Below are 26,100 nucleotides of genomic sequence, written 5' to 3' on the forward strand. Positions count from 1 at the left end.
TTACTCAGAACGCGCCATACCGTTGTTTTAGACATGTTTAGTTCGTGACTTGCCCGTGTCGTGGATTTTCTAGGGCTCCTTTCGTAAGCTGCACGGACACGCTCGACATTTTCATCCGATGTGCGTGGACGACCCGTGCTTTTTCGCTTGCAGATGCAACCATCTTCTACGAATCTGTGATGCCACTCATAAATTTGCTTATGACGAGGCGGCTGTTTGTTGAATTGACGGCGGAATGCACGTTGCACACCAACAATGGACTCTAACTTTGCAAATTGCAGCACACAAAATGATCGTTCCTGTGGTGTCGTCGCCATTTTCCTACAAACAAACGCCAGCGCCACTGCGGATTTGCATGGAACTTCTGCGCGGACCATTGAAAAACTTTGAACCTTTCTCTGACAAGAAACGTTTGAATTGTGTTTCTATCATTTGTAGTTTTTGAGAAATAAATGTTTGAAATCTGCTCTTTCTTTTTGAAACGCCCTGTATTAATACAACACATGCAGTCGAACTGAAGAAGCGCCATTTATAGCAGTAACACAAGACAAAATGATTTAATAGAGTGCTGTGCTGATGTTATTACAGTAAAAATAATTGATTCCATAAAGGAATCCAAATTTTTCACCGTTATAGCAGAAGAGACAACTGGCATAAGCATCTCTGGACAATTATTGCTATTCATACATTTCTTTGATATTGAGAGTAGCTTTGTAAGAGAAGATTTTCTCAAATTCATTGCTGCTGCTGACTTGACGAGTGAAAACTTTGTGAACACCATCCTGCAGGAGATTAAACCAAATAACCTTGGTGTAGATTATTGCCGAGGACAATCCTATTCCAGTTAGTTATATCACAGGAACAGCCATTAGCAATTTACTGTCACTGCGCTAGGCACAGGCTCAATCCTACACTAAGCAAAGCCTTTACTCTAGGCAGCTTGTGAAATGCTATAGATATAATTGGTTCTGTAGAGAACTTCATCAGGGAAGATTCACTCAGTGACGAAACTTATTAGAAGAAGAAATACAATCATATCAACCAGCAAAAAAGATTCACACAATAAAGAAACTACGTTGGGTAGAGTGGCATGACGCTATCCTGCATTTTCGAGACATCGTTCCCAGCCTAATTATTGTGCTGCAGAAATTATGTAACATTCGTAGTGGAAGCAGTAATGCAACAACAGTATTTTTCTTAGTTCGTGTTGTGCAGCCATTATAATTTATTGTAATTTTATGTGTAATTGCCAGAGTGCTTAGGTTAGCATTGCCACTTGCTCGACAACTGCAAGACAAGGAAATCGATCTAGTCCAAGCAATGCAGCTCATGGAAGCAGCACACGACAGCTTAAAAGAACTTCATCAGGACAGTATTTTACACTTCCATCCTGTCTTTAGGGTAGCAGGAGAACTTGCAGATGGCCGAGCTGTTCGAGGCGCTTCAGTCCGGAACTGCGCGTCTGCTGCGGTCGCAGGTTCGAATCCTGCCTCGGGCATGGATGTGTGTGATGTCCTTAGGTTCGTTGGCTTTAAGTAGTTCTAAGTATAGGGGACTGATGACCTCATATGTTAAGTCTCATAGTGCTTAGAGCCATTTGAACCATTTTGAACATGCGGCGAAATTTGGCAGTGAGATAAAAAAATTCTAGAACAACTGCATTACAGACGAATCGTACGAATGACCCAGCTGAGTCACGTGAGGAATACTTTAGAGTGGCAATCTGGATTCCTTTTTTTAGATCTTCTGTGTAATGAACTGACCTATAGATTACCCAAAGCACAACTTGAAGTAGCTGGTCATTTAAAGAAGCTAATACCGAAATACATTTCTGATAGGTCCACTGGGGAAGTGCTGAAGAACGTTGAAATATACAAAAATGGTTTGCCATGTTCCGCAGTTTTGAAAGGGGAACTGATGATGTGGAATCCGTTGAAGAAAAAACAAGACCTCAAACCAGCCTTTCCATAACCTCATAAAAGTTCATCTTGTGTTCCAAACTTCGCAGCCGCCCTCCAGTTCCTATCGATTCTGCGCATCATTACAGGCACAGCAGAAAAATCATTTTCTGCGCTGCGATGCATAAAAACCTATCTTCGTAGCACCATGGCGGAAAACCGACTGATTGGCTTTGCTTTGATGCACATCAACATGTACGTCAAATTTATAGCAGTAGTGCTAGAAGTCTTCTATCGAAAATTTAAGAAAGACTGAACTTGCAGTATTTTTGAGAGTGCAGTATTTTTCAGAGTGGATCTTATGTTATAGCTGTATAAAATTTTTATTTAATTTGCTTTGTTGTAATTAAACAAGTAAAATTTGAATAAAACAGTTCAGCTGATTTAAATTTATTACGAAGTCCTTGTAAAGACCACCCTCACCTTAACATATAAGTGCCCTTTCATAGAAAAATACACTGTGCTCTGCTTTGACATGGATAATTATTGACATGAAAGCTTGTGCCCTGCCCCACCCCAAAGAAAAATATTCTAAATCCGTCCCTATTCCTCATGGATATAGGAGAGATTATATCCCGGGGTGAGATAAGAGATATCAACAATTTAACAGGAGTAGAGACACTGACATTGCAGATGAACTTCTTCATAGTCTTGATGATGAAAGGAAAGTGTCCTGTCTGAGAAGCAGAAAACTTGAATTTCAAACATTCAAGCAGGAAAGTTTGGTTCTTGCTTAGCATAGTGGGTGACTCTTTTAATAAATCTGATCTGAAGTCTGGCATTTCAGTCAGTCATATTGCTAACCACATGGTAAAAACGCCCAGATTGTCCAAGGATGAACAGCATACCTCCAGAATCAAAAAAGACCTAACAAAGCTAAAATATCAGTCTCCTATCGATTCAAAATTCTCTTCCTCATTCACCTAGATGAAATAGAGGTAACTTTAGCAGAGGTTAAAAGCGGTAAGACTGGAGTATCTGATAACATCCATCCAGATTTTTTATCCCATCTTGGGGAAGATGCCAACTGACTTCTTCTCCATTATTCTGATGACGAAACACTTCCAAAGGAACTGAAAAATACAAAAATTGTGGCAATCTTAAAACCTAACAAATCACTGGATCTCCTCCAGAACTTTCTGCCAATTTCCATACCTAGTTGCACGTATTAGCTCTTGGGGAGGCTTATTTAAACACAATTAGTGGTTGTGTTTTAGAACACATTCCAACAGAATAAGCGAGATTTAGGCCTCACCGAAGCTGCAACGAGCTTGTACTAGCCCTGAAAACTTACAAAGAGGCCGGTTTCCAGGAGAAACTACACATCTCTTGCCTTTAGTTCTCGCACCTCTCCTGTTCAGCCTTTATATTTCTGACCTTCCAAAAATATCTTTAAGGAAATTTTACTGGGTGGACGATATCACTCTAGCTTGTCAATCAAAAGAGCTTGGTCAGTCAGAGGGAACACTAACAGAGGAGTTAGCCGCCCTTGCAAATTTGTAAATAGGTACGGGAATTGGGTATATTCCTGATCTCCTACCCCCCTCTCCCTCTGCACCTCCTCGTCCACCCTCTTTTTGCCCACCTCCTCCTCACCCCCTCTTCTCTCTCCACACCTCCGTCTCCCGTCTCTCTCTGTCCATCTCCTCCTTCCCTCAGCCTACATCTACTTCCTCCCCCCTCTCTGACAATCTCATCTTCACTTCTCTCTGAACTTGAGCCTTTTTTATAGTTACAATAAGTTTACCTCTGAACTCTTCCATTTGATCCGTGTTTGCATTCAAAAACAACAATATTGGGATTGTGAGTCCGCTGACACACTACAGCATGTTTTTAAGACTGTAGTCGCTGTTTGAAGCATATTTTCTATTGCCATTTTTCTCGGCATACATGATGTCACCTGCAACTATGTGAGCGGCTGTTAGTAAACAAATACAAGAACGTGATTTTGATGTATGTCAGCGTTACACAACTGGGAATGCAGTAGTGTTGTGGATACAGTTTTGGTGTGTACTGGGCTGTTACTTACAAAGTAACGTATTATGAAAGCATTCACAGAAAACGATAGTTAAAAAACACATGTAATAATGCTCGAACAGTCCACGGGTGTACTGCCGGTCCGTAGTGTCCAACGGGCACAATATTTCGGCGATCAGACATGTCGCCATCGTCAGGTGCGCTGACGAACTGAGCTCCAGAGGGCGGGCGACCGTCCTAAATCCCCTTCCCCTGCGAGACGTTCTCTCCGTGGTCCGCGCCCGCGCGTCGGCAGTCGCTGAGAGGCTGGCGTCGGCGTCTGTGGAAGCGTCGGTGTAACTGCCTCGTCCGCCCTGGTCGCTCGTTCGTTTTCTTTGCTGAGCCTCTTTTTAATTAGACTCAGTGCTGTTTCCCATGCCTTGCTGAGGTTATAGCCACAATCTCTGTTGATGAGTCCGTCCCTGGTACGAATTTCGATAGCCTCTCTAACGACGCTCTCCCAGTATTTAGATGTCTGTGCCAAGATCCTGGTATGTTGGTAGTCCATTTCGAGATTTTCGGGCAAACAGTGTTCTGCGACTGGCGACTTGTTGGAGTACGTAAGTCGAGTGTGCCTCTGATGTTCTCGGCAACGACCTTCGATGGTGCGCACTGTCTGTCCAATGTAAGTCTTCCCACACTCACAGGGAATCTGGTATATGCCGGCATTCCGCAAACCGAATTACGAACGTAGTGTGCTTGTGTACTTTGCAGCGTTGGCGCGCGACGCTGGAGCGTGCCCATTTCTGGCAGTCCTTGTTGACATTTCTCCACACAAAGTGCTCCACTATGAGGCAGCGGACGCACGAACACCGGGTTGGACTAAATTATGCAATGCGTTGAAGACAGCTCGACGGAGCGTGGTTGGGATGAGGGGGAGTAATGTGCCCGTACTGTCGTCGCACCAGATCTCACCAGAAATGCCAGGGAAGGTGGTGCGGACGAAGTGTAGTGAAGAAGTAGAGTCTGAAAGCAGGTTTTGTGTTTCCTCGTCAGCGGGTTGTAGGTTAGGCAGTTCAGAGAGGTCTAACAGCGAATGGACGGCTTCGACTCGTGAAAGGAAATCAGCAACTATATTGTCAGCACCCTTCATGTGTCTGACATCGGTGGTGAACTGAGATATGAAGTCCATATATCTGAAGCTGCGAGAAGGCGGGTCAGCTGGCGGGTTTGTAATGGCCGCAGCCAGGAGTTTGTGGTCCGTTAAAACATAGAAAGCGCGTCCCCCAACGTCAGTCTTAAAATGCTTAATCGCTTCGTAGACCGCGAGCAGCTCCCTGTCAAACGCGGAATATTTCCGTTGTGCATTGGTGAGCTTGCGCGAGAAGAACTGCAGAGGCGAAGTTTGGCCGTCGATTGTCTGGCTAAGGACAGCGCCAATGACAGTATCGCTCGCGTCTGTGGCGATGAAAAGCTGTGCATTGGGATGAGGATGCGCGATGGAGCAGGCCTCGGCAAGAATATTTTTCAGGGCAGTGAAAGAGTCAGTCACAGCAGGGGTCCATGGAACGGGCCGAGATCCAGAAGTGTTGGTGCCTGCCAAGGCGTCCGTCAGTGGAGCCTGAATCTCCGCAGCCCGAGGTAGATGTCGGCGATAATAATTAGCCGTCCCCAGAAAGCGCCAGAGCTCTTTGAATGACGAAGGTCTGGGTAGGTTTAGTATTGTTTGTACTTTCTCAGGGGGCGGTGAAATGCCGTCGGCAGAGACCCGAAAACCAAGAAAAGTGACAGCGGGTTGATGTAGCTGCAATTTGTCCTGGTTGGTCTCGATGCCTGCTGCCGCGAGAGTGTTCATAATAGTTTGCACATGTCGAATGTTGTCCTGGACAGAGGAGCCGAACACAAGAATGTCATCAAGATATGCGAAGCAGAATTTTAGGTCGAATAGCACTTCGTTGATGAAGCGTTGCCAGGTCTGGGTTGCGTTTTTCAGACCGAAGGGAATGAATCGAAACTGAAATAACCCGATCGGGGTGGTGATTGCTGCCTTCTCGATGTCTTCAGGTGCCATGGGGATCTGGTGGTAGGCCCGTTTGCAATCAATGACAGAGAACGTGGTCGCACCTGTGAAGGAACCGGTAAAGTCGGCAATGTTGGGTATGGGGTAAGTGTCCATAATTGTTCGTACGTTTATTCAACGGTAGTCTCTGCACATACGCCAGGACCTGTCTTTCTTGGGTGTCATATGTATGGGTGTAGACCAGGTACTGGCAGAGGGTTCAATGACGCTGGAGCTTAGTAGTTCAGAAATCTGATTTTTCAGGTCGGAGAGGCGCTCAGGACAAAGTCGAGGTGGTTTACTGGAGATCGGGAGATCTGACGTGAGGCGAAGCTTGTGAACCGTGCCGTTGGAGACGACGGAAATGTTGCCGATGGCACGGGAGGCGGTTTGTTTACAATGTGCGGCGGGCGGGGCAGGTTAGGCGTTGTCGTGGTGTTCGGATCCTCTCGGCGGATCCGACGGGAACCGAGGCGGCAAAGTGTCCCAGGAGTCAACGCGACAAGATGGCCGCCAGCCCAAGGCAGTGGCACCGTGGTCAGGTGAGTTCGGTAGAGCTCGTGAGCCGTTAGTGAGTCCATTGTCCGAGGGCGCGGCCTGTGGCAACACGGTCGCGGGCGAAATGCTTGGCGCGAGTGTACTGTTTGTGTTGTCAGTGGCGGTCGCAAGGCGGTGCACAGGAGCCGAAGTTGCATAGTTTGAGGTGCTGTCCGCGAGGGGCGGGGTAGAAGCTGTCAGTTCGGGAACACGTGACACTCGTCGCGCACACGCGCTTGTGTCCGGCCGAGTGTCAAACGCTGCCATGTTAAGAGCATGTGGCCCTGCAGAACTGCCAGTACACGTTATGGCAATCTTGATAGCACAGTTGCGAGGGGTAGTGGGAGGTAAACACACAGAGGCTCGATTGCTGGGATTGTAAGCAGATTCGGCGCACTTACTGACCTTGCTTTGTCCTTGCTGTAGGGTCTGTAATTCCTTTGCTGCATCAGAGAGCTGGAGCTGTGTTTCGTGGAGCCGGAGGGAGAGCTTGAAGTTTTCCTTGCATAGGCGAGGACATGTTCAAGCTCGACAAGGCACTTGTGCATGGTTTCTTGTAACGTCATAGACAGAGACGAGCATGTACAGATGAGATGACCCCTGGACGGGTGATGAAACACAGTGTTTCACACTAGGTCCGGTGAAAGTTTGTGGTGTCGCAAGAAGTCAATGCCTAGTATATGTTTGTCAATGTCCCACACTAAAAAAGTCCACTCGAGTTTGCAGTTTGCGGAGAGTGAGACAACGTGGGAAGTTGAACCCGAGCATTCTAGTTTAGTTGAATTCACAACTTGCAGTGAAGTATGATGAGAGCGGATGTTCAACGATGCTTAGGACATAGGCAGCAGCAAAACATCAGCGCCTGTGTCCACTAGGAAAAGGTATCCCGACAAAATGTCTTTAATTTAAAGCCCTCCGCAATTATCCGGTCGCTCCCAGACAGAATGGAGAACTGGGGGGGTGCCTGTCATGTTGTGCGCAGGAGGCAGCACCCAGACCTACCTGCGATTGGCGTTTGGGAAGTAGCAGGGTGGTCTGCAGTTCCGTGCTGCCTCAACAACCTTGTGTGGAAGTAACAGTACGGGTAGTGTGGTTACATTTCCTGCGGAAAGTTCGTTGCCAGTGGATGTGGCCGAGGTTCGGTGGTGGCAGCAGGTTCAGTTGCAGGAGGGGGCGTGACTGTGGGTGGAGCTAGTGACGTCCCAGTTGGTTGTTTACTGCTTCCTGGAGCGAGCGCAACGGTCAGCACAGTATGGCCCCGGCTGCCTCCAGCCGCAGAGTGATGAGCCTGAACCTGAGACTTGTTAGGTAGGCAGTGGCTGGCGAAATAGAGCAGTGATGCATTGTGTAGTTTGTCAGCAATTGTCATTTTTGCTCGACAGGTTCAGGAGACCTTTGAGCCAGAGCAAAGCGGATATGAGGGGATAGTTTATCTGACCAGATGGCGAAGAGAGCTATGTCAGAGAATAGATCAGCGCTAACCAGGACACGTAGCCATCTCCAGAGCTGGGAAGGTTGGTCATTGCCTAGTTGCTCGACATGGAACACTTGCCGTATTGCTGCCTTAGTTGAGCGTGCAAGCTGACGTAGAACTGTCTTTTTGGCTAGAGTGTACTGGGTAGATGAGTCTAGGACGTCTACCAGGTCAGCAATCAAGTCCTCCTGGTCGTGCAGGTGGGTGATGAGGCACAGAAACCTGGTTGACTCGTCGAGTTTGTGATGGTCGAACATTTCGTCCACAATTTTGAACCAGATTGTTGCTCTGTCGGGATTAAACGGTGGCATTGTAGAACGTTCGGAAGAACAGGTTGAGTTGAGTTCATCGGGGCACTGCCTGAATCGAGCTGCTGTTGCTGTAATATTCCAGGAGAGTGTTCCTCCAGGGGATGTGGCAACGACGGCTGTTCGGGTGGCAGCGTGAAGGTGACAAGTTGTGGTTGAGTGTGATCCGTCGTGACACGGAAGACCGACATGGGTGAGACACCGTAATGTGTTGATTGCAGTTGCAGAAGCTCAACATGTTGCGGGTGTGTTCGGATTGACACGTCGTGGAAGACCGACACAGATGAGGCACCGAGATGTGCCGAGAATGGTTGCGGAAGCTCGACTGGAGCTGGTGCGGGGGCGACAGGTGAGAAAAAGTTCAAAGTTTGAGAACGCGAGTTAGTCCACGGAAAGCTTGACATATGATCAGAGCCGGGGCCACCTGAATTGCAGGGAGGCTGCGGAGGTGCGGGCTGTCCAGAAGCTCAGTGTGGGAAATGATGTCGAACGTGGGACGGAATGTGTGAATGTTTACTGTTCATAGTCACTCCACTCAACACGGTATGCGGATAAGGTGAATGTTGTGATACAAAACACTGAGGCATAGCATTGGGATGGAGGTGGAGGTCAGGCACAGATAACAAGTTTTTGTTCCTGTTGCAGGCCGAAGTATCGAAGTAGGAAGGCATGTGCTGATGCTGAACTAAGGCAGGCGTAGGCGTGGTCGGATCGTGAGGAGGTAGACCTGTGAACGAAGCAGTTACGGTCACGTGGCAGGTATCCGCATGGTACTGCATGGATTGCAGTGTGGCAAATCGTTGTCCTGGTGGTAGTAGGTTGTCCAATGAAGCATTTGCAGATATCGGCATTGGTCCTGCACTGTACAGAGATACATAAGAGGTAACTGCACAGTCGATGAGGGAGGGCACATGTGGCGGGAACAAAGGTGTTTGATAGCTGAAGTCATGCGCACTCCTAACCTCACTTATTGTTGCAGGTTCGAAAATGTCCGGAAAAATCGGCGGAATCGAGTAAGAGGCATCGTGTTGGGCCAAAGTCATTGTTCAAATGCTGTGTCGATGTAATACAGGCAAAAATAACCAATGCGGAGGTCGCGGACACAGTAAAACAGCGAAAATGGGAGACGTTACAACTCGGGGTCACCAGTGAGGAGGATTACTGGGTTGGTTGCACCAATAATCACACTCGTTTAGCAATAGTTCGTTTATTAACCTTAACACGTACAAGGATCACAAAGAACTGAACTGAACATGGTGGAACAGCCAAAGATAATGCTTAGAGTCCAAAGATGAATGCATGTCGATGTTGGTGTCAATTTCATCGGCACCACATAAGTATTGACATTATGGGCTGACACAGAACCAAGCAGGCTAACTAGCGTACATGTATGCTAAAAAACTATAAAGAAAAAACTACACAAGGGGCTGTATGTAAAACATTTGGGAGGAAAGGACTGGACAAATAGATTTTCACAGAGGCAGCAGAAGCTATCTGCAGACCTGAAAATACAGGCTTTGAAACGGATGCAGTGTTTGACAAAGTAAAAATTATCCTTTTCTTTGACAACTTTTTGAGAATACTGACAAATTAAAGGTTTTTCCACACAGGGATAATGAATTGGATTAGTGTGGTATTCCTACTGTAATGCAGCCTCCTAAAGTTATTGCAGAACATGGTAAGAAGCTAGCGGGAATGGCAGCAGCACAAAACAGAGCGGGAAATCTCGCCATGTATGCTTCCTGTTCAGCATCAGGGATGGCTATACTACCAGAGTTGATTTTTCTGGCAGTCCATATGAAGAACAAATTTCTGAATGCTGTGCCAGATGGAAGTAGTGGATACACCAACAAATCTAGGTATATGACAACCAAACTTTTCCTTAAAGTTCTGATGCCTGTAATTAAGCAGATGAATTTTTCAAAACATAATCGTCTACTCATTCTTCTGGTCAACCATTCAAGTCACATCGGCATTGAGGTTATCAGTATTTCCAGGGATGCTGGAATCAATCTTCTGACAGTCTCACCACACTGTTCCCAGAAGATGCAGCTACTAGATATCATGGTGTTGGGCCATTTAAGGGATACTTAAGAATAGCAACATCTGACGGGATGAGAATGCACCCTTGTTGTCCAGTCACTATTTCAGAGATAACTTTGTTTTGCGGGATAGGCCTAGCATGTTCAATTTTCTTTACTGAGAAAATATCACCTCTGAATTCAAAGTGCCTAGATTGTTGCTACTTAATGGGTTGGCATTCACTGAAAAGGATTTCAGGCCATCAGAAGTAACTGAGCAGCCAGCAGTCTCTATATCAAGTTGTGAAACACCTTCTCCTGTGAAATCTACAACTTTTTCTGATGCTTCACATTCCACTTCAGGTGAAGACCTAACTGAAATTTCAACTTATGAAGACTATAGATCTTTCCAAAAAGCTGCGGTTTGAGAAGGAATATCAAGGCAAAATAACTCTGTAGTTTACATTAGTACTCCAGTCAGAGGTGAATTAGAAGCTGCAGTGGTGTGTAAAATGAGACCAGCTTTAAAAAAGGCCTTGTTTCAGAGCAAGACATAATTGAAGAGATCTACAAAAAATAAAATCATTGATGATACAGACAGTGAATCAGAAAGCCTTTCTTCCCCTGTGCTGGAATCTAAGGATGAGGGATGCTGTGAAAGAGAAGGTGATGAAGCCAAAACCTTACATAAGTTAACATGTTGAAGAAGTGAGGTCTGGTGATTTTGTTTTGGTTCATTTTGCCACCAATAAAACCTTCTGAATATCATGTAGGCTAAGTTGTGAATACAATTGGGAAAGGGTAAGTGATTGTTCCCTATCTGTGGAAAAAAGGATCTAGATTTGTGTTCCCTATTGTCACAAATAAGTCAGCAATGGAAAGGTCTGACATTATTTGCCTCCTGCCTTCTGCAAAAGCAATTGCAGCAGAAAGATAAGGGTGGATGCTACAATTTAATTTTAATTTTGAAATGTGCAATATTTGTTTAAAAAACAACACCAAGTTTTCTTTAGGTTAATTTTGGTTTCTGTGACACTTATTAAGGAATAAATAACATTTTTTTGAGAATCTTGGGTTTATTTATATCAAACACATGCTGCCCACTTTTACCCCATGCAGTTTCAGCCAATGCACACACTTACCCCACCATGGGATAAATGTGGGCAGACTGCAGGTATCTTTCTTCCCCAGTAGATGGTCAAAATGTTGAAGACATAAAGAATTTCATTAATACTTCTGATAGTGTGGAAGCTGGTTAATCCAAAGATACCAAATTCAAAAAATGTGCCTCAAATAATTGTAAGGTAAAACATGAAACATAAAAAATGTCCACACTAGTCCCACCCTCCCATAAATGACACATGTTGTATCTTGGAACAGTTTCTCACATTTGGAGAAACCTTACTTTTTTTAAGTACATTTTGTAATTTCAGAAAAATACTGTGGCACACATAAAAGAACACTACCACTTCAAAATGGAATAAGAAAGTACATTTTTAAACATATGTTATATGGCTGGCTGGAGGTGAAAGTCTCGAAAGTCTTCCAGGGTTCAACTCTCCCCCCTTCTATATTGTCAGTAGTAAACCTAATTTGTGCATTTTAGCAGCTTTAGGTAACAGTACCCTCATTCAAAAAAAGAAAAAAAGAAAGAAAGAAAGTAAGGACAAAAGTTGAAAAAGGCATATTTTTTAGATTTTTCGGATGCTTGCAAGTGTTTATGCTTTATACAATATTAGCACTATTATCATAGTAAAGAAAGAGTTATATGCGGTTGCAATCTTTTTCAGCGTATTCCAGTGATGAATTCTTCTTGACTTATCAGCCGAGTGGTGGTGTTGTCTTGTTGCAACATTTTGATAAGTTTCATGCCCATCATCTTCACCAGAAGATGGTGGGTATGAAACTCACCTTCTGCCGAAGATGATGGGTGCAAAACTTATCGAAACGTTGTGACAAGACGACGCCACCACTCGGCTGATAACCCAAGAAGAATTAAACAAAGAAAAAGTTGTTCACCAAATCTCTGTGTATCTGCATGAATAAACAAATTTTAGCAAGTTATAAGTGTTGTGTACAGTTCATAGTAAATCTGCATGTAGGGTTTACATTTACTTAGCTTATATTACAACTAACATATCATGTGTATTTTTAGTTTTCTCTTCTGAGAGAGAAGTATTGTTTGAATTTATCGTAAACTAGTCATTTACCTATAGCTTTGCCTTCGTAGACATACAGCACATATACTGCAGTCATCTCCTCCTCCCCATTTCTCTCTGTCCATCACCTCTTCCCTCCTTACTGTGTCCATCTCATACTCCTCCCTCTCACTATCCATCTCCAACTCCTAACTCTCTCTGCTCAGCCATGTCCATCTGCACATATAATCCCTGGAATGCAGTCTGACACTGCTGTCAAAATGTGCCAGTCAAGCAGGACTGCCTAGATGTTAGCGGGTACGATCCCTTCCACAATACATCTTTCCAGACAGTATGAGCATGTATACCAAATTTGGTTGAAATTGACCCAGTGGTTTGGGAGGGGATGTAGAAAACACACACACAGAGGATGAACATTAATAAAACTGAGAAACTGCAGGGACGGAGTCCTGACTGGAAATGGAGGAAGAAAAGGTCCTGAGAACAGGACAACATCCTGCAAGATATTGTAGAACCCAGTCCTCCAAATCTGGTGTATGCACTGTCCACTGCCTCCCTGCATGTTCATCTGTTTTAAAGGACCCACGATCACACAAATGCCCAGATAGGGCTTGAAACGTTGTTTGATCTGGTTGGTGTCTGTGAGTGTACTCGTTTTGGTATAGGATGCTGCCTCTCGACCATTTCCATCTGGAATGAGATTTTCACTCTGCAGCAGAGTGTGTGCTGATGTGAAACTTTCCTGGCAGATTAAAACTGTATGCCTGACTGAGACTCGAACTCAAGACCTTTGCCTTTCGCAGGCAAGTGCTCTACCAACTGAACTACTCAAGAACAACTCACGCCCATTCCTCACAGCTTTACTTCCACCAGTACCTCGCCTCCTACCTTCCAAACTTTACAAAAGCTCTCCTGCGAACCATGTAACTTGAAAGAAAGGATATTGTGGAGACATGGCTTACCCACAGCCTAGGGGATGTTTCCAGAATGAGAGCTTCTGTAAAGTTTGGAAGGTAGGAGACAAGTTACTGGTGGAAGTAAAGCTGTGAGGACAGGGCGTGAGTCGTGCTTGGGTAGCTCAGTTGGTAGAGCACTTGTCCGCAAAAGGCAAAGGTTCCGAGTTCAAGTCTCGGTCCGGCCCACAGTTTTAATCTGCCAGGAAAGTTTCATTTCCATCTCATTTAGCATACATAAACACCATCTCTGCTTGTTCCCGACATGAGTACTGGAACATTCTGGTGCTTACAGTGTGCTGCAGCAATCACATAGCCTGCAACACACAAGGAACATACAGTACATGGCCAGAGGAATTTTCATTCATCAGCACTATCTACTGTGGCAATAATACATTTCTGGACTCATGTTCATAGGACCTTTTCTCCTCCATTTCCAGCTAAGAATCCATCCCTACAGAGTGTTGGTTTATTAATGTTCTCTATATATACACTATAGCACCAAAGAAACTGGTATAGGCATGTGTATTCAAATACAGAAATATGAAAACAGGCAGAATATTGCGCTGCTGTCAGCAACACCTATACAAGATAACAAGTGTCTAGTGCAGTTGTCAGATCAATTAATGCTGCTACAATGGCAGGTTTTCAAGATTTAAGTGAGTCTGAATATGGTGTTATAGTTGGTGTGTGAGCAATGGGACACAGCATCTCCGAGTTAGCAATGAAGTAGGGTTTTCACACACAAACATTTCACGAGTGTAGCGTGAATATCAGCAATTCGGTAAAACATCAAATATCCAACAGCAGAATCATTCAACATGACATAAGTGCAACCCCTCCGCAAATTGCTGCAGATTTCACTGCTGGGCCATAACAAGTGTCAGAGTGTGAACCATTCAAAGCCTCACCTGAGCCCATCAACACTGACATTGGACTGTTGATGACTGGAAATATTTTGCCTGGACAAATGAGTCTCATTTCAAATTCTACTGAGCAGATGGACATGTACAGGTATGGAGACAACTTCATGACTCCATGGATCCTGCATGTCAGCAGGGGACTCTTCAAGCTGGTGGAGGCTCTGTAATGCCTTGGGGTATGTGCAGTTCGAGTGATATGGGGCCCCTGATATGTCTAGATAGGACTCTGACAGGTGTCACATATGCAAGCATCCCATCTGATCACCTGCATCCATTCATGTCCATTGTGTATTCCGACGGACTTGGACAATTGCTACAGAGTGGCTCCAGGAACACTCTTATGAGTTTAAACACCTACGTTGGCCACCAAACTCCCCAGACATGAATGTTATTGAGAATATCTGGGATGCCTTGCAACATGCTGTTCAGAAGAGATCTGCACCCCCTTGTACTCTTATGGATTTATGGATAGTCATGCAGGATTCACTACTTTAGACAATAGTTGAGTTCATGCCACGTTGTGTTGTGGCACTTCTGTGTGCTCTCGGGGGCCCTACCTGATATTAGGCAGGTATATACACACACAGTGAAACCTCTATATAACATTTTTCAAGGGACCACAAATTCTGAACACAGTACAGAGGAAAACACTATAAAGAGGAAGGCTTCCAAATAATAATTATAGGGCATTACTGAAGATCGGGATGCCACTAATCAGCTTTGACAAATGGTGCCATACATGACATTTTAAATTTTCACAACACTATAATGTGATATTCATTGCAAATGATCAATGTATCAAATGATTAGTGTTTTGCAATTAAAACATAGGGCCCAGTAGGTGAATGGGTGAAAGTAAATGGATCAGTTTGTACTGTAAAAAGTTAGAACAGAGCCTTAAGATATGACATCACTGTCCAAAGCTGACAGGTGGTATCCCGTTCTTCAGTTGACCCAATAATAGAATATGAGCCAATTTTTGTTTATGATATACTGAACATATTACATAAAAACACAGTAAATGGTACAAATTAAAAAAGAATTAGTTACAAAAAAATTACTTTAATAATTAAATTATGAAACGGAACTTAAATTTGCACAAAACTTTAGGAACCTATGCAATCTGAAAATCACATACCTATGATTTTTTAAAATATTCAAGCAAGAATGTTTGTTTTCTATTTCTCCTAGACTCTATGGCAATCATTTCTTGCTCCAAATGAGCAAGTTGAACTACTGTTCTGTCCTCAAGTCTGTGGGTCATCATATATCTCCTGAATGTTTCAAAGGCTTCAGCTGCCTTAGTATATGAGGGCGCAGGGTCATCTTCCTTGTCACTGCCACTTTCACTACCACTATTATTCTCCAAGCTTCTCTCTGCAGTCAGCTCCTCAATACTTTGTACTCCTGTGGTTGCCACGTTGTAATCCACAGACACAAAGTCCTCAAAAGTGACAGAATCACTGCCTATTAATTCCGTAAACTCTTGCAAATCACTTGCAACATCTTACACAGGAGCTGCCATTTCATTCTCACAGAATCCCACTTTTGTGAAAGTTTTTAATAGTTTCAGCACTGACTTCCCTCCACGAGTGCATAATTAAATTCATTGCCTGTCAAATATTCAGCTTCAGTTGTGAGCTCTGCTGGCTTCCCGGTTTTCTTTGGTCCATCACATTCAAGGCCTTTTTTACAAGCGCTGTCCTATATTTAACCTTAAGGGCATGTATAATTCCCAAGTCCAAAGGTTGCAGATGGCTGGTGCAGTTGGGTGGCAGGAAAATTACTTTCACATTTCTCAGAAAGTATACGTCTGGTGGATGTGCCGCACATCTATCCACAAACAGCAGCACTTTTCTTGCAGCACTCCCCATTTTGGCAACGAATTCTCTGAGACATGCTTGCTGAAACCAAGTTAATAAAACTTCCTCCATTTCCTTGTAAGTCAATGGTTTCAAATGCATACGTTTTGAATTTCCACAATTCTCAAACCCTTCCATTATCAATTATCTGTTTTCCATAATAGTGTTGAGTGTTGAGGGGCCAGTTCAAATTGCTTTGCTAGCTCCACACGACTCACACCAGGAGATGTCTCCACTTTTTTAATAAGAGAAACCTTCACTCATGTTCACTGATGGGAAAAAAAAAAAAAAAAAAAAAAAAAAAAAAAAAAAAAAAAAACATGATATCGAAGACACACTCTCACCAGACACATGAACAGTTTGCTGCTCAGCTCACACAACACGCTAAAAATACAAAGCATCGACTGAAATGGCACCAAAAAGATTGCAGGCAGAATCTGTGTCACATGTCATGTGACCGGGTTCTGCCACTGACATATGAAACACGCTGAGCGTGGGCTTTCTGAGCCAGGGCAAACTGTGAATTCACAGAATGGAAAATGATGTGTCTACATCCAGTCACTTAAACGAAATAAAGAGGTAAATAATTGACTAGGGCTCCAAAAATATAACTGTTACATCAAGGAAATTGTAATATAGAGGAAACTCAGTAAAGAGGAAAATATTACATTTTTTATATGGGCTTTTAGTCGGGACCGAAAAAAATGGATGTAACATAGAGGAAAACATTATATGGAGGAACGTTATAAAAAGGTTTCACTGTATCAGGAAGCTTAGTTTAAAGTTATTTGTGTACTGTTTTGTGTCAGGCACAACACATCCCCACTCTATACAGTGTTCCCTGGTGTGGGATGAGCTAGCTGTTGTTCATAAGCAGCAGCAACTATCCGTGACCATTGTAAAACAATTAGAAGCAACGGTGAATGGGTGTGCTGGGAAACCTACTGAGATTTGTGTACCAGAGGTACAAAAGGTGCCTCTAGTACTATTACCTCCTGTGTGTGCTGTCTCCTCTACAGGGTACAGGATCTCTCATTATTCATCTGTTTGACAGCTGACTAGACAACCAGTACAGGGGAGACAGGGACCTGAGATCATGCAGCGAAACTGAAACTGAGCCTGTAAGGCTCTCTCCTCTCATTTGGAAACATTTTGTGTTCCACGTCAAGGGGAGTCAAATGCTGAAGGGAAGACGGGGCGGGGGGGGGGGGGGGGGGGGAGTTCTACTAATCATTAGTTTAAACATGAGTGAATAATGGTACCCCTTGTTAAATTGGCTTCAAAGGAAGGGCAGGAGTGTCAGGTATACTCAGTGTTTATGCCTCGGGGCTTCACTCGTCATGTTGAAGATGATTCACTGCATCCATTGAGGGAACTGCTGATGGTCTACAGGTGGTGGTCTGGTTCATGAGATTGAAACTAGGGCACTACTTCTGTTTTGAATAAAAATTAGAAACAATGATGGCTGAAGACTCTCTACATCTACATATATACTCCACTAGCTACCAAGCGGTGTGTGGCAGAGGGCACAATTCATGCCAAAGTCATATTCATATTCCCCCCTCCCCCTCTGTTCCACTCGCAGACTGTGCAAGGGAAAAACAACTGTCTGAATGCCTAAGTACGAGCTCTAATTTCCCTTATCTTTGAATGATGATCATCGCTTGATTTGAAAGTTGGTGGTAATAATATTTGCTCTACATCCTCATCGAAGATCAGATTTCAGAATTTACTGAGCAGCCCCTTCCATTTACCATGTCATCTGTCTGCAAGTGTGTCCCACTTCAGACTTTCTAATCCCCTTTCCCTTATCTTTGAATGATGATCATCGCTTGATTTGAAAGTTGGTGGTAATAATATTTGCTCTACATCCTCATCGAAGATCAGATTTCAGAATTTACTGAGCAGCCCCTTCCATTTACCGTGTCATCTGTCTGCAAGTGTGTCCCACTTCAGACTTTCTATGAGATTTGTAATGCTCTTGCGATGGCTAAATGTACCAGTCACAAATCTTGCCGCTCTTCTTTGGACCTTCTCAATCTCTTGAATCAGACCTAACTGGTAAGGGTCCCATACAGATGAACAATACTCTTAAGACTGTTCGAACTAAAATATTGTAAGCAATTTCCTTTGTTGAAAGACTGCATTGCTTCAGGCTTCTACCAATAAACTGCAATGTAGGGTTCACCTTGCCCGTTACTTGTGTAATGTGATCATTCCATTTGAGTTCATTTCGAATAGTCACACCCAGATACTTGACGGAAGTTCCTGCTTTCAAAGACTGGGGATTTATTTTGTACTCATAGATTAATGGGGATTTTTGCCTTGTTATATGCAGTAGGTTACACTTACTAATATTGAGAGATAACTACCAGTCATTACACCACGCATTTATTTTCTGCAAATCCTCATTGACTTGTTCGCAACTTTCGTGTGATACTACTTTCCTGTAGACAACAGCATCATCGACAAACAGTCTAATGCTGCTGTCAATACCATCAACCAGATCATTGTCCGCCCCCGGTAGGTGAGTGGTCAGCACGACAGACTGTCAATCCTAAGGGCCCGGGTTTGATTCCCGGCTGGGTCAGAGATTTTCTCTGCTCAGGGACTGGGTGTTGTGTTGTCCTAATCATCATCATTTCATCCCCATCGATGCGCAAGTTGCCAAAGTGGCGTCAAATCAAAAGACTTGCACCAGGCGAGCGGTCTACCCGACAGGAGGTCCTCGTCACACGACATTTCATTTTTCACCAAATCATTTATGTAAATTTCAAAAAGCACCAAGCCACTACACTGCCCTGGGGCACATCTGAAGTTACGCTTGCTTCTGTTGAAGTCACCCCATTCAGGTCAACATACTGCTCTCTGTCTGTTAGAAAACTTTCTATACAACCTCTCAGTGTAAGACGTCACCCTCATGTTGCCAACAGTCAATGGTCTTGTCAAAGAAGACAGATGATTGGGCAGAGTTTCAGCCTTGGGGAGAGAAACTTCCCATGAGAGGCAGAAGAATCAGCATGATCAGCAGTGTGAGACTGCAGACAGTGATGAAAACCATTGCATTAAAGACACACAGTGTCTACCCACAGGACACATAGCCTCTAATTGGCCAAGTGTCATGATGATCTCTCCATTGGCAAAACATTCTGGATTAGTCCCTCATTCAGATATCCAAGAGGGGACTGCCAAGGGGGAGGCAACCATGAGAAAACCATTGAATAATCAACATGGATGTTGAATTGATGTCTGTTGATTGAGTTTTTGTGTAGTTTCAGTACTTCTTGCTAAGTTTTTAGGCTATCAGAGTGGATGTTTTGCCTGTTTTTTATGTTGTTAGTTAGGAATCATCCACATGTGTCTGAAATGCAATTTTAAAAACTTTTATTTCATGACAGGTTAATAAACTAAGAAGAATTTTATCCCAATACTTTTAATAATCTTTTAGCATACGAACAGAAGGATTTTGTAAATTTTACCCTTATTTAGCCAACAAAAAATTAATAAAGTCACTAATAATTTCAATCTAGAGTGCCTAAAGCCAAACAACCTATTAATCTGTTAGATAATCCCACAAATGAACAGGGAATTAAAGTATGCAAAACAAGCTACTAACACTCTGGTTTACAGAAGATATGTGAGTGCAAAATATGTCAACTTCTTGATTAGTTTATCAACGTGGTGACTATGTTTTAGCTTGCTATCCACTTAGAATACAAGTTATATTAAACATAGTGTTTCATTTAGTGTGTGATCAACAATGTTGATTTGTGATACCAACACATTATTTATGCTTTTCTGAAATTGTTTAGTAAAAGTCTTTCCGAGACTAAAATACTGTTTGCTTTGAATCACTCTAGGACTGGTTATCTGTCACCTGAGTTGTGGTGTGGTTTTGTTGGACATTGCTGCATGTTTGGAACAGAAGCAAATGCAGTAATGATCTTTTTGGAATTTCATATTATGTGTTTCCCTATTCAGAATTACTGTCACTCATGTAGTGCAAAGTGATCCTCTGTTTTGCAGTGTGAAGGAAAGTCTAATGCACGAGAGATGTTATTAATGGTGCAATATTTCAGTTTCTAAGCAGGGACATTACTGTGGAAAATAATCAGACATTAAAGATCAGAAAATAATCGAACATTAGAGATCAGAACTGAGTTTCCTTGATTAATACTCTCTGACAGAAAAACAATATTACACATCACAGTATCTGTGGATGAAGACTCTTCAGATAAATCTGAAATATTTAATTTTTGCTCTCTGAAGCTTTTGATTAAATAAAAAACATCCATTGATGGCCTTCACACATTCATAACTATGAAACTATGAGACCTACAATTATGACAATTATGTAAAAATCTGATCCAAAAACATTTGTTCTGGTCTGGCCTCTGTGGGCAGTGACAGTGGTGATGTGGGCATGAGTTGTGCTTGTGTGAATATATGTGTGATAATGTTTCCTGTTTTTGAAGAAGGCCTTTTGGCTGAAAGCTCAGTTGTATGTCAGTCATTTTGTTATGCCTGCCTGCTTCTCAGCATCTCCTCTGTATGGTGTGTTGCAATCTGTCCTTTTCGTAGTACTGTTTTTCAACACAAAATTCACTATCTATAGTTTATACATATTTTGTGATATTTTGCATTCAAAATATAACTAAATTATCCACCATTGAACTTAAAACTTTTTACACTATCCAGAGGTGAATACAGGGGGTTGGGACCATGGATCTGCAGCCACTCCCATCCCCTGGAACTACACATATTTCTTCTTAATAAAAAATACTTTACAAAATAGCTTTCAGACTTAACAGGCTCAAAAATTTCTCACTATTATAGTTGGTAATTTAATAGAGTAGGAAAACTCTTTTGTTTATTTTAGGGAATAGTGATTCAAAAATTATACCAAGTTTCTATGAGATCAGTCCCCACACTCTGACCAAAATCCTGAATTTGACTCACAAGGGGAAGGCCTCAGACACGGCCAACCGATTTGGCCCAAATTTGGCAGATCGCTTGTGTACAACCCAAAACGAAGGAACCTAAGATATTTTCGGTCAATACCCCCTCGTTTTTGAGAAAATCACACCTAAAGGTTATGATGAGCAATTGACCCAAAATTGGTGGGATAGATAGATAATTGTAAATAGAGCATTTTTCATCATCAGGTATGGGGTCCGAAAATGCATACTTTTCCAGAAATAGAGGAAAGAAACTTTTACAACTGCTGCACCTGTACCCACAAGGTAAATGCTTTTCGCTGACAGCAGCGATAGTTATCAGCACGGTAGCTCAGCGTGTTCGGTCAGAGGGTTAGCTGCCCTCTCTAATAAAAAACTGAGATAACGGCTCAACACTGACCTTGAATGGGTGTCACGGGACATCCGCACCAAACAAGTAAATCGAACAAAACAAGACCAAAAAAATGTAGTGCAACGGCCAAGGTAACTGTCTGGGATTCGGAGAACCCGGTTTGAATCTCGAAGAAACCTAAATCTCGAAGAAACCTAGCGGATGTTCTTCTTTTTGTTTGTATTTTTCCATATCTCAATTAATAGGGATAGGAGGGTTAATAAGGTAAGTAAATCAATAAGGAATAAATCAATATGGAATGATGATATTAAGTTGGCAAATAAATTTCTCAAACGCCGAGGAACAGAACTGCCTGCTTCTGGTAGTGCGTTGATAATGCATCTGTCTTGCAACACTTTTACAAGCCAAACCACAGTGTCAGTAACTTCCTGCTTGCCATCATCTGTGACAGGCTCCCAACTATATATTACAGCGCTAGTGGGAAGGGTGTACATCCTCCATTATTCAGATTATCACCTGAAAGATTTGACACAACAAACAATAACTAGTTACTACAGCATAAACAGACGAGCTAATTACTACAAACTACATACAATACTCATCATATGTTACTTACAGAAGAGCACTGTATTCATTCACAAAACGTATTTCATTCGGCGCATTAACGATGGAAAAATCACTATATTTATCCGCGAGGTTCGTGGCAGCCTAATGACGGAAAACAATTCTTTCTGATTGACTTCTATTAGGCTCGTGCTGGACACCTTCACTTTTCCAGGTGTACAACTATGATATGACGAAGAGGCAACCGGGACGACATAACTCTCCCCGCGTGCATTCTGTCCCGTGCCTCGCTGTAAACAAGCGTCGCGCGGTTGGCTATCTGTGATCCCTCATGAGGAATTCTCAGCACTCTTACTCAGAGCTGTTTTCATGTGACAAGGCTTAAAACTTTAATACTTTACTAACTAGCAGCGTTTGGTAAATTAATTTGCCTACCTTATTATTATCATTCCTTATTGATTTACTTGCCTTATTAAGCCTCCTATCCCTATCAATTGAGATATGGAAAAATAGAAACGAAAAGAATAACAGCCAGTAGATTTCTTCGAGATTCCAACCTGGGTTTTCCGATTCCCAGCCAGTTACCTTGGCCACTGCACTATCGGCACTGTCAGCGTAAGATGTTTACCATGTGGATGCAGAAGCGGCAGTTGTAAAAGTTTCTTTCCTTGATTTCTGGAAAAGTATGTGTTTGTGGGCCCCATACATGATGATTAAAAATGCTCTATTTACAATTATCTATAGATCCCTTCAATTTTGAGTCGATTGCTCGTGATAACCTTTAGGGGCTATTTTCTCAAAATTGTGGGGGTGTTGACCCAAAATATCTTAGAGTCCTTCGTTTTAGGCTGTAAACAAGCGACCTGCCAAATTTGAGCCAAATTGGTTGGCCGTGTCTGAGGCCTTCTCCTTGTCAGATACTAACCAATTTCAACACTTTAATTTGACACTTTAATATTTTAATATGCCAAGAGTTCTGTCTAAGCAAATTGCAATTATCATTTGCAGGGGTAGAAAATGCTTTTTGAAGCATGGATACTTTTCCTACTTGCTATGACACTTCCTGATGCCATCCTGGGAATCACAACATCTCAGCAGAGTTTATCAGCAGTAACTGCTTCATCAAAAGGTAAAATATTTCAGAGGTTGTTAACTAGTTATGGATTTCAGAAATGGTACATTTATTTGTGTAAAATATGTTTATAAAGTATGGTACATTTAACAACAATATGGAAAGGATAGATTGCTTGTCACCATATAAATGGGCCAATATGTCACGGAGAGGTACAGTGAAAAACACTGCTACAGTATTAAATTTCTTGGACAAAGTCATTCTTCTGCAGTAGAAAACACACACACACACATTCAAACAAGCACAAATCAGACACACATGGTTACTGTGTCAGGGCCCTGAGACATTGGCGATGTGTGTGTGAGTTGTGCTTGTGTGAATATTTGTGTGTTTTCTACTGTACAAGATGGACTTTGTGTGAAAGGTTTAATATTTTAGCAGTCTTCTTAATTTCACCTCTCTGTAACTCAACAACTCCTCTGTATGATGAGAAGCAATCTATCCTTTCCATATTGTTATTCCATCTTGGACTGTCCATTGTTTGTTATGGTACATTTAAATGTATAATATACAAAATAGTACATCCTTTAGAAATAAGTTTTTCATCTTCATAGGCCTACATCTACATCATCATTTTCACCCATACTAGGGAAACCATTGTGAAGTGTATGACAGAGGTTACCTCCCATTGTACCAAATATAAGCATTTCTTCCTGTTCCATTTCCATATGGAGTGCAGGAAAAACGACTTCTTAAATATCTTCATGATAATTTATGGACTTATATCAAAGGACTTTATATTCCCAGATCCCTTGCTTAATGTTAGCTCTTGAAATTGTGTAATCAGGCTTTCATATGTAGTTGTCATCAGTCTCAAACATATATCATTTTAAGCTTTTCAGCATTTCTTTGATGCTCTCCTGTGACAATTCAAGCTACCATTCTTTGTATATGGTCAATGTCACTTTTAACCCTGTCTTGTATAAATGCCCTTACACAAAATTCTAGGATAGGTTGTGTGAGTGTTTTGTGAGCCATCTCTTTTTAGAATCATTGCATTTTCCCAGAATCCTAGCAATGAACTGAAGTCTGCCACCTGCTTTACCTGAGACTGAGCCTTTGTGATCTTCCTATTTCACATCCCAACATATTGCGTATCCCAAGTATTGTATGAGAGAACAGATTGCAGATTTGATTCATTGATATTACACTTGCAGTATAACTACTCCATTTTTGCTTTCTGTGAAGAGCAAAACTTTACATTTTTGAACATTTAAAACAGCTAATATTGTTTTGCATTACATTAAAATCTTGTCAAGAACTGATCAGATTTCATTTTCAAATGTAGAGCACAGCAGTCAGTCATCCTTTTCTTTCAGGTTTTATTAGACAAATCTAGATTGTGGCTAGTGCCTAGTCATTATTAATGCACTATTTCATGGTATCAATGCATGTCCTAGTACAAGACTGATGTATTAGGACATGCATTGATACCATAAAGTAGGACATTGATAATGGCTAGCCGAAATCTAGATTTTCCTATTAAAAACTGAAAGAAAAAGATGACTGATTGCTGTGCTCTACCAATTGAAAGTCATATCACGGTCGTTGAGTGCACCCACATTCCTAATGGAAGATAATTTGATGATCAGATATTTGTGCAGCTTTTTTCAAATACTCTGATAGAATCTGATAGGATGTGAATTATAAAAGAAGATGATCAAAACTGTACATTTTTGTTGTAAGTTTTTAAAATTAGCAGATATTTAGGGAAAGCAAGTGAACATATTTCACAGCCAAGGATTAGGTACCAATTTTGAAAATTTGCCAACAAAGAAACTATCTTACAATGATGGGCACCTATATAACAATGCTTTTCCACACTTCTGTCATTTCACATCGTATTATTGTTTTATTTATTTGGATTTCCTGTATCTCACATTACATCAGTGAATGTGAAAAGCATGTCACAAGCAGAAATAGAGGCACAAAAGTAATAGCTTCGGAAACACACATGAACTTCATGAAATCAAGAGATGCATACAAAATCTTCAAATAGGCTTTTCTTGAAATGTAGCTTCCATGGCACTGTCATTCAGAAGCTTCCATTCTTTACATTATTTAGAGTAATCTAACATATGATTCACTCACTGGCCACAAACAAAATCTTTAGATGCCACTTGAGAGCTAACATTCCTCTGAGTTGTGTGAAAGATAGACTACAGATCTAGTTAATTATGTAATTCACAGCTGCTCCAAATCTCCCCTCCCCTCCCTCTCCCTCTCTACCTCTTATGAACCATAGACTTTGCTGTAATGGGATGACTGGAGTGTTTTTACAATACAGATGTTCCTGTCTTATGTGCAACTACATCAGAATGTATCTGCGGGAAGACCAGCATAACATATGGTTCTTGGTATGGGGTAGCAGCCTTTTTATTAGCTGCAGGGACAATAATTTAGATAATTACTGGTATGGCCTTGTAACATTATCTGACAAGGCCACACATTCTTGTTAATGTGGCACAGTTGAAAGCAAGAGAAAATTTCAGGCATTACATTTCTCAAGGATGTTGGCTGCATAGTTCAATGGTTACAGTATGCTCCTGGATAAAACTGCAGCTTGTAAACAAGAGATGAGAACTGAAAATAAATCAAAAGAAAATTATGGTGGTATTAAGAGAAACCAGAAATTTTCACAGCATACTCATCATAAACACATGGTAGAAGGGCTAAGATTTGCTCACTAAGAATGTTAAACTAAACATTCTGGTTCATTTCCTTGATAATCTGAATGAGTGGGGTCAAGTTATGGTGTGAAAAACATCCAAGAAACATCAGAGAACCATCTCCAGCTTGTCATGTTGGACTGAGTGTGTTGACTGCAGAACTATGTTTGAAGGAGTGTGTTGATTGGGAAACTTTATTCATAGTGTGGTCATGG

At 42.2% G+C, this 26,100-nt stretch overlaps 1 protein-coding gene across 1 annotated transcript in view; it reads left to right on the forward strand.

The window, feature by feature from the left end:
* The window catches only part of LOC124607034, a 61,533-nt gene that overhangs the window by 14,739 nt on the left and 20,694 nt on the right, over positions 1–26,100 (forward strand). The window contains exon 2 of the mRNA XM_047139203.1: positions 23,093–23,213. Coding sequence (XP_046995159.1) covers positions 23,102–23,213 — 112 coding nt within the window. The 5' untranslated portion in view covers positions 23,093–23,101. The remainder of the gene's footprint in view (positions 1–23,092; positions 23,214–26,100) is intronic.

The sequence above is a fragment of the Schistocerca americana genome, chromosome 3, assembly GCF_021461395.2.
Source record: "Schistocerca americana isolate TAMUIC-IGC-003095 chromosome 3, iqSchAmer2.1, whole genome shotgun sequence".
Classification (NCBI taxonomy): Eukaryota; Metazoa; Arthropoda; class Insecta; order Orthoptera; family Acrididae; genus Schistocerca; species Schistocerca americana.